Source organism: Camelus dromedarius, chromosome 24 (assembly GCF_036321535.1).
Source record: "Camelus dromedarius isolate mCamDro1 chromosome 24, mCamDro1.pat, whole genome shotgun sequence".
Taxonomy (NCBI): domain Eukaryota; kingdom Metazoa; phylum Chordata; class Mammalia; order Artiodactyla; family Camelidae; genus Camelus; species Camelus dromedarius.
Window position 1 is genome coordinate 31,259,240 of NC_087459.1, and position 15,864 is coordinate 31,275,103.

General features: G+C 58.1%; 1 protein-coding gene across 1 annotated transcript in view; it reads right to left on the minus strand.

Moving 5' to 3' along the window:
* The window catches only part of FOXK1 (forkhead box K1), a 62,993-nt gene that overhangs the window by 21,461 nt on the left and 25,668 nt on the right, over positions 1-15,864 (minus strand). The window contains exon 2 of the mRNA XM_031471329.2: positions 1,741-1,926. Within this exon, the coding sequence (XP_031327189.2) occupies positions 1,741-1,926 (186 nt within the window). The remainder of the gene's footprint in view (positions 1-1,740; positions 1,927-15,864) is intronic.

Here is a 15,864-nt window from a genome sequence, read left to right on the forward strand (position 1 = left end):
CCAGGCGTGGGCACGTCATTCCTTTCTCTGCCTGGGTGACACCCCGTCCTGGGCTAGCCCACATTTCTGTCCCCGCTCAGTGCTGCTGGACATGGGAGCTGTTTCCACTTTGGGGGCTACTCTGAGTAACACTGCCCCTCCCCCCGGACGAGTTTTCCTGGAGACCTCACCTCCCAGGGAGTGGCCGGGCCGTGTGCTAACCCTTTACCACTCTGAGGAACTGCCAGACTGTTTCCCAAAGCGGCCGCGTCATTCTACTTAACACACGGTATTTAATCTGTGCAGAAATCACATGCATACACGTACATGTAGGCGCACTTGGGCGGCACACCACCACGGTGCCCTCACACGGGACACTCGTGTTCTAGGTGACTAAACACCACAGTGCGTGCACGTGTGGCTGAGTGCAGGCCCCGGTGCACCGTGCGTCCTGAGTCAGTCACTGCTGCTCCTCGTTGTCACAGACAACCAGGACATCAGACAGCTGGCGCTACCCCTGGGGAGAGCCAGGCTCGAGGAGGCTGCAGAGACCTGCCCCCCTAGGCTCCCCAGAACCAGAACTCAGGACCCAGACTTGAGTTTCAGGCCATCCCTGAACTCTGTCTCCCTGGCCCTGGGGCAGACGACTCCCAACCTGTCACTTACATGTCAGGGTCCGAGACAAAGGGCCCAAAGGAAACTGACAGTGATGCCAAGACCAAGTGACACCTGCGTCTAAATGTAACCAGGACCACGAGCCTGGTGGGTGAGCAGAGCAGGGAGGCTCAGGGCACAAAGTCCCTGCCGGAGAAGCGCTTCTCAGTGTGTGGTTCATAGAGGCACCCCAGGGCCCTGAGACCCTCCTGGGGGTACATGAGGTCAGAACCCTCTTCATAATGGCATGGAGACCTGGCACGCCTTTCCCACCCAGCTGACCTATGACAACGCCCAGTCGTGGTGGCGAGGTGGGGCTGTGGTGGAGACCCAGCCCCAGTACCAGCACCAATTGTGCAGGTGCCCTGGCGTCTCTGGGGCCACACACATGCAGTAAAGGGGGGGAAAGAGCCAGTTTCATTTTTAAAAATGTCCTTAATGAAGCAGTAAACTATCTGCAAGTTTACTAAATCTTGATCCTCAGATACACACTGTCAACATGCTTCACGACAGGAGGGGAACACACAGGACCCCTGCCAGGGGCCGAGGGCATACAGCCCACCCGGCCACCGCCCCACGGACTCCAGTAACACGCCACACCCCGAAACCCCCCGAGGGCCCCCCCACGTGACACACCAAGGATGAGAAACTATGAGGACCTTCTTCTCTTCAAAACCTAGATACACGTCTAAAACTCCACCAGGCTGATTCTACAAATACAGCTTAGAGAACAAAACCCATCAAATCCTGGTCTGCAGATGTTAACTTTTAAATATCTTCACTGTCTTTAGAAAATGATACTTGTGCTTGCTTGAAAAGACCCTAATCTACAAAATTGCAAGCTGGAAATGCGGCTAATTAGACCCCACACACTCTGTAAGAGGATTCCCAGGGGCTCTAGTTAAGCAGTCAGGTCCCCTGATGCACTGAAAATAGTTTCAAAATTTCCCTCCACGTGAAGTTTTCCAGAAGCGCACTTCAGGCTGAATGAGATACAGAGCACCTGTACCTTTTTCCTGTTTCTCACACAAGCTTGCAGAGCCCAGGGGCCCTGATTCCACAGACGAAACCGTGCGGCCCGGGGACAGGCTGGCCCGGGCCCCTCACCTGATGGTGCCGGTCGGGGAAGGGATGGGGCTGACCAGGCTCCGGAGGTCCGGCTCCGGAATGTGGATCTTCAGAGGGGAGATGTGTGGGTGCAGCGGCCGGAGCGGGGACACCGGGGCCTCTTCCTGACGGTACAGGGACGTGAACTGGATCTTGATCGCCGTGCTGGGGAACCGCAGAGTGCACCTGCAACGGGAGGGGAGCGGACGTCAGGCCAGGCGGGGGGCGGGGGTCCGTCAGAGGGGCGGCCCAGTCCACCTGAGCGACCGCGGCCGCACCACTGGGCCTCACGCCTGCTCTGCGGTGCCCACGTGCCCACTGGCACCTCTCCCGCTTCCGTGAGGACGTGACCGACACGGGCACCTCGTGTGTGAACAGCGGAGACCCACATCCCCAGATGGACCCCCGTGTCGTCATCTCCGACACAGGCTCCCGACGCGCAGCGCTCTTCCCGGCCGCTAGGATGGCGGCTCTCGCAACACGTTCCTGCACCTCGCGGATGCTGGCTGGGAAGCCGGAACGCCGCGGTCACATTTAGGCGGCAATTTTAAAGGCAGACGACGCCCTTGCCACACAGAAGCCATAGAGCAAACGATGACAAGGCAGTGGCCCGACCCAGACACATGCTGGCAGGGGTCTCAGAGCGCAGACCGTCACAAGCCCGGAGTCAGCGGGCTGGCTTCCCAGCTCGTTCCCGCCTTGAGAATCACGAGCCTCATTTCCTCACTGGCAGGTGTCCGCCCACCGCAAAGCCATTGCCAGCCGTGGCCTCACGCACCCACCACTCCCTGTGTGCACAGGAACCCAGGGCTCGTCTCCCTCCGAGAAACTTCCACCTGTAACGTTTGCACGCCTTCTAATCTCCAAACTGACACATTACCTACGAGCTGCCAACCGTGCTTAGCAGCCACTCGGTCCAGGCCCAAGCTTCCTGGTACTCGGTCCTGCCCAAAAGCAGTGCAGGGTCTCAGAAGCCAATCTACCTCCAGACTCCCAGGGACACAGCTAACACCCCTTCATCTGAACTCTCTTTTTCTCCTAGGAAAAAAGCGTTTAAGAAATGAGATTTAAGAACAGGTCAGAACAGGCTGTGGGACCGGGGCCCCCAGCTCGTCGACGGGTGTGCCCGGCAGCCTCCCGCTGGGGAGACCCACCTTCACGAGATGACTCAGCACAGACTGCCTGCATCTCACAGAGCAAATCAGGAACTCCAACTGGCTTGACTGGCCAGTGTGGATTCTTCCAGAGATACCGGAGAAGAGGGGCTGGATGCGGCCATGAGGGCGGAGCCCTGCAGCCACTGATGAGGCACCCGGATGCCGGGGCCCACAGCGACTAGGTTTATATTTCCAATCTAAAATCAAAAGAAAGGGCTCTGGATACTGTTTCAGCGGAGGCTGTTTCCCTGTTTCATGCTGTTTTGAGTCTGGGAAATGCAGCCTCCACACCAGCACCCTAGGGCTGAGGGTGGGGGTCTGTAAAGGCAGCATCACTCCTGCAGTTCTGCTTGGAGGGCCACCCCAGGCTGTTTGAAAGCAGCCTGCATTTTCTTGCTGGAGGCCGCAGTGGAAGAAACACCCTTTCCACTTTCTTCAGTTTCCCCACAACCCAGTGGAAATCTCCTCCATCGGTGCCTTGGCTAGGAAGTTACGTTCACATGCTTTCCCGAGATGCTCTCCGAGGCCGACGGGCTCTCCAGACCTGGAGGCCAGTCAGCTTTTGTAAGTCACAGTCAACACGCATCCCCACCCGTCCGGGACGGGCCGGGGTCTCCGAGCCTGAGGTCTGGCCCAGGGCTTCACACAGGTGAGCTGAGCAAGGCCGAGGTGAGCGCCACCTGAGGATGGCAGGACTGGATGAACAGCGGGGCGTCTGCGCGCGCCCGCACACACACACACAAGCTCTGCCGTATGGTGCCGGAGGCTCGCGGAGTCCGTGGAGGCCCGTGCTAACCGGAGGTCTTACTACGACCTGGAGATCACGCTACAGCTACAAACATCAAGGCCAACTAGAAGCAGGATGTGGCTTCTGCCCTGTGACGGAGGTCACAAGACAAGAGGGGGAACTTAGAGAACGGGTTTAGGCTGAAGACGAGGAGGGCTCTGCTTGGCGGTCAGAGCCTGTCGGCCCTGGGGGGGTGGGGGCCCTGGGGAGCACCTGTCTCAGCGCCCCCGCACCCCAGCCTGACGTCAGCCTTCATGGCCGGAGACTCGCCCACGAGGGGGAACCAGGGATTCTAGGTGAAGGAAGCCGGGTGCTTCGGGGCCCCAAGCCCCCTGCAGGCCTAACAGGAGGGGTCCTCTGGGCAGGAGAGATCCGCTCTAAAGTGCTTTCCAGCGCAAATCCAAGGCGCTCAACAGTCTGGACACACAGACTGGGGTTTCAGTGAAACAGAACTGCTGGCTGGGGATCCGGGCGGGTCAGCAGCAGCAGCATCGACCGCCCTCAGCGCCGGTGCCAGCAGGGCGGCCTCCTCCCGGAACAGCGACCTCCCGGCCAAGGCTTCACAGTCGGCACCTTCACTTTCAGCCATCACAGCGATTTCAAGAGCACCTCCTGGCTCACTCTTCCAAAAACTACCCTGAGGCAGCGGCCCTCCTGCCCAGGAGGCGGGGGAGAGAGCACCTGGAAGCTACTTAATTTTAAACAAATGCCTCCCCAGGTGCCTGCGGAGTCTGCCGATGATGTCCCTCCCCACGATATTTCTGCTCCGGTTTGGGGCCCCAAGATGGAGTTTCTGTGCGGGTGCTTCTCCTTAAAGTTGCTCTCCTGAAGGTGGTGTGTGTTCAGTCTGAACCCAGGCACACACACACCCGCGCTGCCCGCGGTCCCTGCTGAAGGGAGGGCGGGCGCTGGGAACCACGGACCGCAGAACCCACCCTGCGGGTGGGGTCAGGGGTGAGGGCACAGCCAGTAGACCCCGGGGCTGGGGTGACGGCGGAGGGCGTGGCGGTTCCCTGGGAGGGGAACCGTGGCCGCTGCACAACTCCGCGGACCTACTAACCACCACTGACTTGAGCAACCCAAATGGTCGATTCTCCATCAAACTGTCTGTTGAAACGCTCTTGCCCTAAAGATACCCTGTGCTCGGCCGGGCTGCTGTCTGGGGCTCGGCCAGGGCGCCCAGAAGCTGGGACTCCTGGAAGTTGGGCCAAACCAGTACCACCCTGGTTACCTGCGAGGTCACCCTGTTCAGTATCAGGTCAGAGATCCCGGCACGAAGGCTGGTCTGGCCTCGCTAACGAGCCTCAAGGACTCAGGCTGCACCCACCTGCACTCCGGCCCGCCCTCAGCGGGAATCCCACCGCCTGCCCCACCCCTGGGGACGCGGTCAGAGGGTAAAAGTCATTTCTCTTCCATTATTTACTCCTCACTGATATAAACATATCTACAGTACACTTCATTTTAGGTACAAGAAATGATCAGAGAAAGAAAAAAGTACACGTGAAAGCTTCCAGGAAAGACTAAAAAAAAATTAATGCAGCAGACCATCCTCTGCAGAGCCACCACTGCCCCAGCCCCACACCGCCCCCTCCAGCCCCGCACCTGAGGGCTCACAGGGAATTACACCCCCCGGGGAAGTGATGGTGGCAGTTCTGCACATCCACCACGACACCCCCAGCCTCCCCAGCACGCCCTGGCCCAGGAAGATGGCCCCCGTGAAGCCCACTGGGCTAGGACCCGCCACCAACCACCTGGGCACACGTGGCAGCTGACGAGCTGGAGCGCCTTACTCTTAACAGTGGACAGGCGGCCAGAAAGAAGAGACTTTGGGAGTGTCTCCAACAGAAAGACAGGGACCAAATGCCGGGGAGGACTCTGAGGAAAAGACAGTCCAGGAGCAGGACAGGACGTGGACCACCTGTATGTCCCGGGGTGAGAGAGGGCACCGTCCTTACCACCCACAGACGAAGGCACCTCCAGGGAAAAACAAGGCACCTGAACAATTAAGCGTGACACAAAAGAAAACTTCCAGAGGAACGCTGGGTAACAGGTTTGAAAACATCTCCTGTAAAAGATGGAGAAAACACAAGAAAACGGGAGCTCAGCCCAGGAGGTTTAACAGCTGAACGAGAGTGACTCTGCAAGGATGCCCCTTCTCTGGCAGCTGCAGGAGGAGGCTGGGGTCCTGAAACCTGGCCTAGGGCCCCTACGCCGCCACCCTGCCTCCTGACCATCACAGAACTGGCGCCAGCGGGGGCTGCCGGTGCTGTCACACAACCTGAACACAGGGCGCTGCCACACGGTCAGGAGCCGAGGACACAGATGCTGCAGGCTGGAAGTCTGGCCACCTTCCCTGTGCCGGGGAATCAGTCCCCCGCACTCCCTGAGCGCGGACCCCGCGTGCCCAGGACCTGCTGCCATGTGCTGCACGCTGGACCAGGGGCACCAGACCGGCATGGGGCAGGGAATAGATTCCACCAGCCTGCAGCCTCGGGAGGCCTCGGAGGAGCCATGACGGCAGAAAAGACAAGACCAGGGTTTTCAAGAGTGAAACCCGTCCCTGGGGGCCTGGCTGTGCGTCTCACCCGGGGACATGACGGAGCCAGTGCGCTAGGAGACTCTGCTGCCCAGTGTGACCATCCCATCCCCACCTGCCCGGCCCGGGCGGGTGGACAGAGATTCTCCCATCAGCAGACACAGGGGCTGCCAGGCAGGCCACCAGGGAACCTGCCCCTTTGGGGGTGCCAGTGACAGTGCTGTCGCTCCTCTCTCCTCCAAACAGGCGCGGTCATCTTCCTCGGCTCCTGCTCCACACAGCATTTTATGAGGAGACCACCTGGAGCGCCCGGTGCAGGGACTTGCTTGTAACAGAGATCCTGGATTCGGGAAGCGGTCACTGGGTGGGATGTGGGCTGCCTCCTTTGACGACGGGGATGAGTGATTTTTATGTCTGAAGAAGGGTCATGGATATGCGGGCGGCCAAAAGAGGGGGCTTGCTCCTGGACATGCACCCACTCCTGCTTCAACAGTGAGCTAGCTTCAGCTGGACACATGGCTGCCCAACAAAGACGACGCTTCTCTTGCAGCCATCAGACTGTGCTGGTCAATGGGACGTGAATGGTAGTGCTCTTAAGAGGAAGAGAGTGTCTTCCTCCCTTCTCTCCTTCCCAATGGCCAGAATGTGGGTGTGATGGCAGGAGCTGGAGCAGCCACGGTGGGCCTTAAAACGGACAATGGGTAACAGAGCAACAGAGCAGAAAGATACTACACTGGGACGCAAAAGAAATCCACCTCACCCTTGCTATTCTGACCTTTGTTACAAAAACCAAAACTACATCCTATTTCTAAGCAACTGAAGAGCTCCCTACGAGGAAGGGCTGAATGAACCAGGGTGCACATTCATGGAGGAACATTATGTGGCCATTTAAGGGGACACCTTCCAATACTGTGTATCTCTGGGCAAATCTTGGCTCCAACCTCTTGGTGCATCAGCTCTGCTGTCCTCCTCAGGGACACCGGGTATTTACGGTGTGCACTTCACAAGGCTCTTGTATGAAATGAAAAATTCCAAGCATAGTAATTAGAAGCATGCACAGTCTCTGACACACGGTGAGTACTCACTGAAACTGGCCCATGAAGGAACATTAAAAAGTGCTGATGACACACTAATAAATAAAAACAGCAGAGACCAAACGGTCGTGTTGCGGCTAAAGGCGTGGGATTTGAAATTAGACAGACCAGGCTTGAGAACAGGCCGTTGGGACAGTGTGAGGAGACCTAGGGAGAGTGGCTGAACCTTACTGGTAAACCCGAGCTGGGCAGGCAGAAGCCCTGACGAGGGACCCAGACTCGGGGCGAGGCGGGCACCTGTCACACAGGGACGGGAGGGAGGGGTGAAAACAGACCCCGGGTGAGGGCGGGATTACCCACTCAAGGCCTCGCTTCTTTCAAAATGCTCTTTAAATGTTGTAACTGCATCCTTTTAGAAATGAAAAACTCAAGAATAGGAAAAAAAACAAAAAAAGCTGCCACACACTCGATGACTAGTATTTTCAAATTTTGCCAGGTGTGACGGGGTATCTTTCAGAAACCTCGTAAAGCAGTAAACCTGGCCCAGTTCTGCCATGCGGTCTGGCTCGGGCTGGGCATGGGGTTGGGAGAAAGCCTATCGGGGCCCAAGACAGCCTAAGGGGTGGGAAGATGGCCAGGCTTCTAGATTCTGGAAGAAACCCTGGGGGCCCGCTGGGCGTGACTCAACAGCCCACTGCGAGGCCCTCCACACACCCCCTTCCCACCCCCTCCAGCGTGTTCTAGGCACAAGCCATCACCATCGTGACTTTCCCTGGGGTGGGCCCAGGACCACAAGCAAGTCCCATTTACATAAAGTCTGAGATCAGAACGCAGCAGGCACCAGCAGCCCTGCACTGTGAGAACTCCGAAGGAAAAGGAGACAGTTCAGGAAACGGTTGTGAAAAAAATTTCATGTTTAAAATCCCCAAATCAAAAGATTCTGACCATCATAAGCTTTTTCTAACCTAAAATACCTATTTCTATTAAAAATGTACTATCTTTTGCTAGAACATCTTAAACACAGGGGCAGAGGAGGCGGGAGCCTGTGGGGACCTTCTCAGCCATGCCGTGCGGGACATGGGGCGGGCAGCAGGTGACAGGCGAACCGGACCGGTAGCACCGAGGTGCCATCAAAGCACAGGTTCAAACTGGAAAGAGCAGAAGGAAGCCAGCAGCCAAGGCTGCGGACGACCACTGTCCTGATTTGCACCAGCTCCATCCGCAGACAGACGGCGGGCCCCTGACACGCCAACAGAGCTCAAAGTCATCCGATTCCAAGCAAACTAGCGAGTGCTGGTGTGTGTGCCAGGCAGAGGACTCACTGGAAACCCACCTTCTCCACCAGGCCCTTGTCCCGCCTCCGTGGAGCCACACTGCCCATGGCCCGGACCTCGGACACAGAGCATCCCAGCAGAGCGGCAGGCGACGCCGGCCTAGGCACCGTGGGGACCCCGGGCCATCTCCCCAGGGACGTTCTCACCCCTTTGTGGGACGCATTAGATTTAAAACAAACAAACAAAAGACCATGTGAGTCGAGCTCCCAAGCTTTTCAGTTTGGAAAATCAAATGGGGCAGAACATCCAATAAATCTGCCAAAGCAAATACCTTCCAGGTTTGCCTGAAAGACACCAAAGGTCATCCAGTGGGGTGAACGGAGGGGCTGCAGACGTCAGAATCACCACTTCACATGCCCTGGCTTCCTCAAGTTCAATGCCAATGGACAGGCCCTGCAGAGGGATGTCCCGCGTAGGAGGCCGGGTTCTCTGCGAACAGTCTCAGAAACAGGGCCGCAGCCCTCCAGGCCTGACACTGGGAGCAGAGCTCACGGGCAACTCAAGTTCTCTGGGCCCTCGTCCCCTGTGCTGATGCGAAGAGACCACTTCCAAAAGTCCAGGTGGCTTCACCTACAGGGCAGTTCTCAGGGCGCCGGACCGACACCAAGCACAGGTCCGGTCTCGTCCTGGCAGACTCACCTTCCTCCACTGTCCTGAAGGCCACCCTCTCTGCTGAGCCCGCCTCGAGCGCCCTACTCACCCCCGCGCCAAGCTTCCCAGCCCATGGGCTCCGGGAGGGAAGTATCACCTCTGCTCCCATCTGTCCCCTCCACACAGTCTGGGCCCACACTGGGCACACGCGTGTTGGTGCATGTGAGCAGGAGTCCCCTGCGGTGTGCGTCCCTCTGTGACCTGGAGTCTATCGGGAGGGAGGGGCCCAGGCGCGAGGCAGGGGATCAGTTCCAAACGGTGCAGCGCACGGAGGGTGAAGGCTGAAACCCAGCGTCAAAAGCACAAAGAAGCCATCAGACCTCTCTGGTCCTGGGTCAGCCCTGCAAGATGTAGACAGTAGAACCACTCAGCCAAAGAATCGGGGAACACCTGGCGAGCACTCTATCTCCATGCTGAGGGCGAACTCACTGCTCAAATCCATGTCCTGAGCCAGCACGGCTGCCGCCCCGTGGGCTGGAGACACCCCACGGGCAGAGCCCCGGCAGTGCTCCAGTGTCCCGCCAGCCAGGCCACCACGAAGTCAAGGGTCACTGAAAATGGGGGGTGGGGGCTGCAGCGGTCTGCGTACCTGCCTGATCTAACACTGATTCGATCTACAGTCAGATGCCAAGACTGTCTCCACGTTATACCCAGTGTCTTCCTCCTGCTGAGGACGGGGTGTCTAAACATGACGATGACTGCGGGAGGCCCCGGAAAGAGGCAGGGGGGACTAAACGAAATCAGTACAAAATAAGTAATAACAACATTTACACCTAAAAGTTCTACCCAGAGAGCACCAGTAACACACTTCCTTGGGTCAGGGGACCACCCCCGGGGACCGCCCCCCCAGCCTCCTGAGAGGGGGTGCTGATGTCACAGCAGGAGTTCTGGACCCATCACAAAGGACACTGTCAGCTGCTGGAAATTCCACCTCTGGACAATCTGCAAAGCCAAGAGTCTATTGCCTAAACTTTAATCGGTGTGAAATTCAACAATAACATAATAAAATGCAATGATAGTAACTTAAAAGTAGCATCGGCTGTTACTACAAGTGCCAGGTAACCCTGCACTGAGCAGGCTAAGGATATCAACTCCCCCAAACGGTCCACCTCTTGGCACCTGAGCCATGCCTGGATGCGTGCATGGGAGGCTGCGACAGGGAGAGCCCCATGCTATCACAGTGCCCGTGAGCCAGAGGGGCAGGCACACAAGGCCAGGACGGGGCAGCTGCTGCACCTGGGGGGCAGGAGAAACTGGCTCTGCACCTTTCTTTTCTGGGTCCTGGCAACTCCAAAAGGCCCAGGTTCAATTCTGCTCGACTTGGCCGAGGAAACACTCTCAGAAGCTGAAGGCAGAGCCTGGGAGGTGCTGCCAGAAAGGCAGTCTTCGTCCCGGCCACCGTCACCTCCACCCAAAGGGAAGGTCTGGAGCGGGAGCCCTGTCCTTACTGGACGGAAGCACAAGGACACGGGGACAGGACTGGTCCCAGCAAACCCAGAGCCTCCCGTCTGGGTAGCCTCCCAGAGCGCTACCATCCAAGCCAAGACCTTCCTTTTTTTTTAACTTTTTTTTTTGTGGGAGAGGTAATTAGGTTTATTTATTTTATTTTCTGTAATGGAGGTACTGGGGATTGAACCTCGGACCTCGTGCGTGCTAAGCACACACTCTACTGCTGAGTGACGCCCTCCACCAAGACCCTCCTTTGGACGCCAGGCTCAGGGCCAGCAGAGCTCTGGGGGGAGCCCAGGCACAAACCGCGGCTCCGCCTCCGAAGGGAGCCAACAGCCTTTGCTGCTGAAAAAAAAAAAGAAAGAAAAAGGAAAAAAGTTCCATTTGTCAAAACACAACAGGAACAGTGTCTGAAAGCTTTGAGCCCGAGCTCAGCTCACCTTCCTAATTTGGAAAATCCGACAGGCACAAACCGAAACCGGAAGGAGCCGCCCCTGCAGGTCAGAGGCCCGGGCGGCGGAGAAGCCGGGCGCGGGCTCCCCCGCCCCCGCTGAGGACCGCACTGGCGCCCAGCCCGGTTCCCAGGGAGGCATCACAGAGATGGAGAAACCTCGTCCGCCCTCCGGGCCATCCAGCACCCGCGCATCTCCCGGCGCCCTCACTCCTGGCTTCCACCTCGAGCTCAGCAGGGGAAAGTAACTGACTCCCACCAGCCCTGTGATGTCTCAACATGCAGCTCCCGCACCAGCCTGGGGGGCGATAGGCGCCAAGCCCCTCCTCTTCACCACCAGCCACTGAGAGAGGGAAACGGGTGTCGGAAGGGCACCCTTGCCAGGGAGGAGAGGACGTTACTCTAGAGCGGCTCCCACAACCAAAGGAACCCCAGCTCTAATAGGGGAGCCAGCTGCGGGGCCAGCGTGGGAAAGGCTGGAGAACGGGGCTCCCGTGGAGGGGTTTGGGGTGGAAGGTGCGCCAGGATCAGCACCACCCCAGACCTGCTCCTCTCTCCCTCTCCCCACTTTTTCCTGGGTGCCCACATCCCCAGCATCACTGCTGTGGGGGTGAGTGATGCAATGTAACACGGGAAGCCTCCCAGACAGTCCCTGGAAAGGCAGACAGACAGCGCCCAAGGGGTATTACTGCCCATCATCCCTTCCTTCCACTTTTCTCCTAGAATAGAGATGCAATGACCGGTGTGCCAGCAACCATCTTGGGCAAGGAGGTCGCCTTGAAATGGAAGCCTCATGCTGAGAATGGCGGGACAGAAAAACGGAAGCAGCCTCGATGTTTGCTGGGCCAGGGGCCTGGCCTGGCCCGTGGTCCGTGATGGAGGCCGCAGGGCCGCAGTCACCACACGGCAGACCTGATGCCTCAGTTCTTTGCACCCTCTGGACAAGACAAAACTGCCTGACACTAGAAAGGCAAATAAGCCAGAGCTCCCCACTGAAGGAAACACAAACCACAGGCCCTGGGCTGAGTCACAACGAGAAGGGCGCAGGGCGGGCACGTTTCAGACCCCCCCCCCCACTGCCCAGCTAGGCCAGGCGGGGCCGTTACTGCCACTCACACGGGGTGAGAGCCCCAAACACTGAAAACCCCCAAAGAACAATGAAGTGGAAAGCACAAGGTCATTTAAGCTGCTTAAAAATCAGTGGTAACTGGGGGAAAGACGCAGCTCAGTGGCAGAGTGCGTGCCCAGTGTGCACGAGGTCCCGGGTTCAATCCCAGCGCCTTCGTTAAAAAACAACAATAATAATAATAAATATATAAACCTAATTACCCTGCCCCCCCCAAACAAAACATTAGTGGTAATTGTTTTGAACAACATCTGCTTGGAAGAGAGGACAGGAGAAAGCAAGCGCCCCCCGAGTTCCTGGCTGTCCGCGCTGCACCCGTGGTGACCCCACCGCAGCAAGGAGGAGGCTGTCTAGGGGGGCGCAGGCCGGGTTCACGGCACTGGGTGGGGCGGGACAGGCCTGTAGCCCATGTGCTGGGAGCTGTCTCTAGGGCTCTGAGTTTGCTTCTAACCAGCAAGTCATTCAAAGACGCCCCCTGACAGTGGTCAGCTTGGCACACCCCCCAACAGACCTAATGGCTTTGAGAAGCCAGTGAGGCAGTGATTCAGGCAGTGTGGACCCACAGGCTCTCCTGCTGCCTCTGTCACTTTGGGGCGGAGTCACCCGACGTCCTGCACCAGCTCTGTCCTAAGACGGACCCACTCGGAGGGAACCAGGGCTTAGCCGGAGGACTTTTCTATTCAGGGTCATGGAGCTGACAAGCGGGGTGTTGGGACCCAAACCCAGCACTGCCCCTCGTGTGGGTGCCACGGTCTGGGGTGCCCCAACTGCACCCTCTGGTGGGTCTTCACACCGAGACTGCCGTGCAGAGACCCCAACAGAGAGCCCTGCACATGGGGCTTCTGGACCCAAACCGAAGGGAGAAGGGGAGGCGAGGGGCCAAGGAATGAAGCGTTGGGCTGAGGGGCCCATGGCCAAGGAGGGACAGCAGTCCCAAGAAGGCCAGAGTCAAGTCCCATGACATTCCTGCAGGTCATGCCTCTGTGAGGGGCCCTGGAACCTCCGGCAACGTGCCCGAGGCTGTCTGTGTCCTGGGGAACCCTGGGCCCACCCCGCCGGCACCCCAGCCCCCCTGTACTCAGCAGGTCACCACTGGGGCTCCAGACGCCCTCCTGCTAAGACCCCAGGGAGAACCTACCCACAGGACACTTCCGTAGCGAAGGCAGCACCGCCAACAAGCATCAAGGGCTAAAATGAGAATCTGGGCATAGACTTCGAGTGTTTCCAGCATGGCTGATCCTGGCTGGTCCCTGGAGCAGGGACACTTGGGAAGGACAGAGGAGACAGACCACAGCTCCATCTCGTTAGGGTTCATCTTAAGGCAGCCACAGATGTTCACTTAGACACACACCTCCGACCCCCACCTCGGTCAGTGCAGGACACGCCCAGACCCCAGGCACAGGTCCTAACCCAGGCCACCTCTTCCATGAGGCCCCCGCTGGCCAGGCTCACAGCTGAGCTCACACCCCAGCCCCCGCAGGAGAAAGGGCTGCACGGACACTTCAGAAGTCGAATTCTGAAGTGAAAACCATCACAGCTGTCCTTAGCTTCCTCTCATTTCACTTCTTCCCCAGCTTTCCTGTGCTCCTCCACTGAAAATTTAGGGGCACATCCAATCCACCTCTTGCACATCGTCCATGGTGAGCTGTGCTCCTCACAGCTTTTCAGGCTGGTTCCCTTCATCACGTCGCACTTCGGTCTCCATCCACAGCAAGGAGACACTGACCGCGCGCCACTGAGACCAACTGCGGGTTGCCCCGCCAGGGCGCCACGGCGGGCTGGGAGCTGGGAGCAAGTGTTTTTTCCTCTTTTCTAAGGGCTCATTCAGGGAAGACTTAAATATTTAGAGGCTTTTTTTTTGTTTTAATGAAAAAGTAAAGTAACATGAAGTTCCATGCAGAAACCCATCGGATCACGGGCTGGCGCGTGCAAGTCTGCCCACGGGTCAGGACTTCTCAGCACCGAACCTTTCCAACTTCATCGCCCGTCAGCGCACAGGGTCGGCATCACCACCTAACCAGGTGTGTTTGCTTGTTCCCTTACAAACTAGGCTCACGATGCTCTCCACTAACTCGCACCTGATGGAACAGGACGCGGACACTTCACCAGGAGAAGATGGACAATAACCAAGCAGAAGTCTGGCGTCACCTCCTGCACCCACGGGTTCTGCTCCCGGGTGACTGAGCAGCCCTGAGGGACAGCGCCCCCACCTCGCCTGCCACCCTCCACAGGCCAGCAGGACAGACTCTGGGAAACCCCACAACAGGTCCCTGCTCAGCATGAAAAGTGTCTACAGCCCTTGGGAGAAAACGCAGACTTCCGAGCCCTGCACGGCAGGCCCCCCGGCCTCCTCCCCGGGCCCAGCCCCGGCCAGCCCCTCCGACCCCGATGCCCAGCGGGCCGGGTGTCCCCTCCCCGGCTCGCTGTCACAGGCCAGGAGCGGCGAGACGGAGAGACAGGAAAACCGCCTCTGAGCCGCCGGCTGAGGAGCCCCCCAGGTCGGGGGCTGGAATTCTTCTCACTCTCAAAGTTCAAGAAAATTCTTTATGTGGCTGGATTAACGACTGCGGCTCTGCGGGAAGCAGGCCCGGCTGCCTCAGGGCACGCCACCTCCTCACTGGGGCTGCTGGGGGGGCTACACCCTCGTCACAGGCTACGGAGCCGCAGGGAAATTCTGGTGGGATTTTCCATCCACTTCAACGGCCACCACAGTGCAGGGCCCCCTAAAGCCCAGGCCCCGTGAGCCCGAGCGCTCTCGACGAAGCGCAGCTGGATCTGGACAGAAGCCCGCCTCGAGGCAGCGAGAGGAGCACTGGAGCTTCCCAGCAGAAAGTGGTTAATTACATGGGAAAGTCTAAAAGCAACAACTGTACCGAGAGGACAAAAAAGAAGTTCTCGGAGACGCGTGCACCTTCTTGGACAAAAGTGATAAAACTTAACTGGAGGACAAAAAAGACCTTCCTGAACGGGAAGCTACACCCCACAGTTTATACGACACTTTACAACAGGTTGTTTGATTCTTGAGAAACATTTGGCTGCAGAGGGAGGAAGGGCACTGAACCGGCGGCAGGGACGAGGCGGCCCCACAGAGAGTGAGGCTGGTGAGCACAGGTCTTGCTCTGCTGGGGCCGAGAGTCGGCCGCGGACCCACGGTGGAGGCGGGGACCTGCAAACACACCATCCCCACTGAGGACGAAGGGACACACGGGCCAGCGCAGAGAGCAAGCAGCAGGCCTTGCTGGGGAGCGGGGAGCAGCGTGTGCACCTGGCTGCCCTCAGCACCTGCGGGGGCCACGCGGGGGACAACGGAGTGGGTCCTCTGCGCCCACCAGAGTGGTGTCAGAGGAGTGCTAACAAAACACTGGACTTAAGACCCAAAGTCTTCAAAGATTAAACCCCAAATGTCCAGGTTTTAATTACGAGGAAGATGGCAAACAAAACGAGAAAAGGCATCAACAGACACCCACACAGGACGACGCTGGCGGCAGGTTTACCTGAAGCGGACACTAAAGCACCCAGCACACAAACTCCGTGAGCAATGACGAGAAACAGAAAATCTCAATAAAGAAGAGGAGACTTGGGAAGAAACACAGGGAATC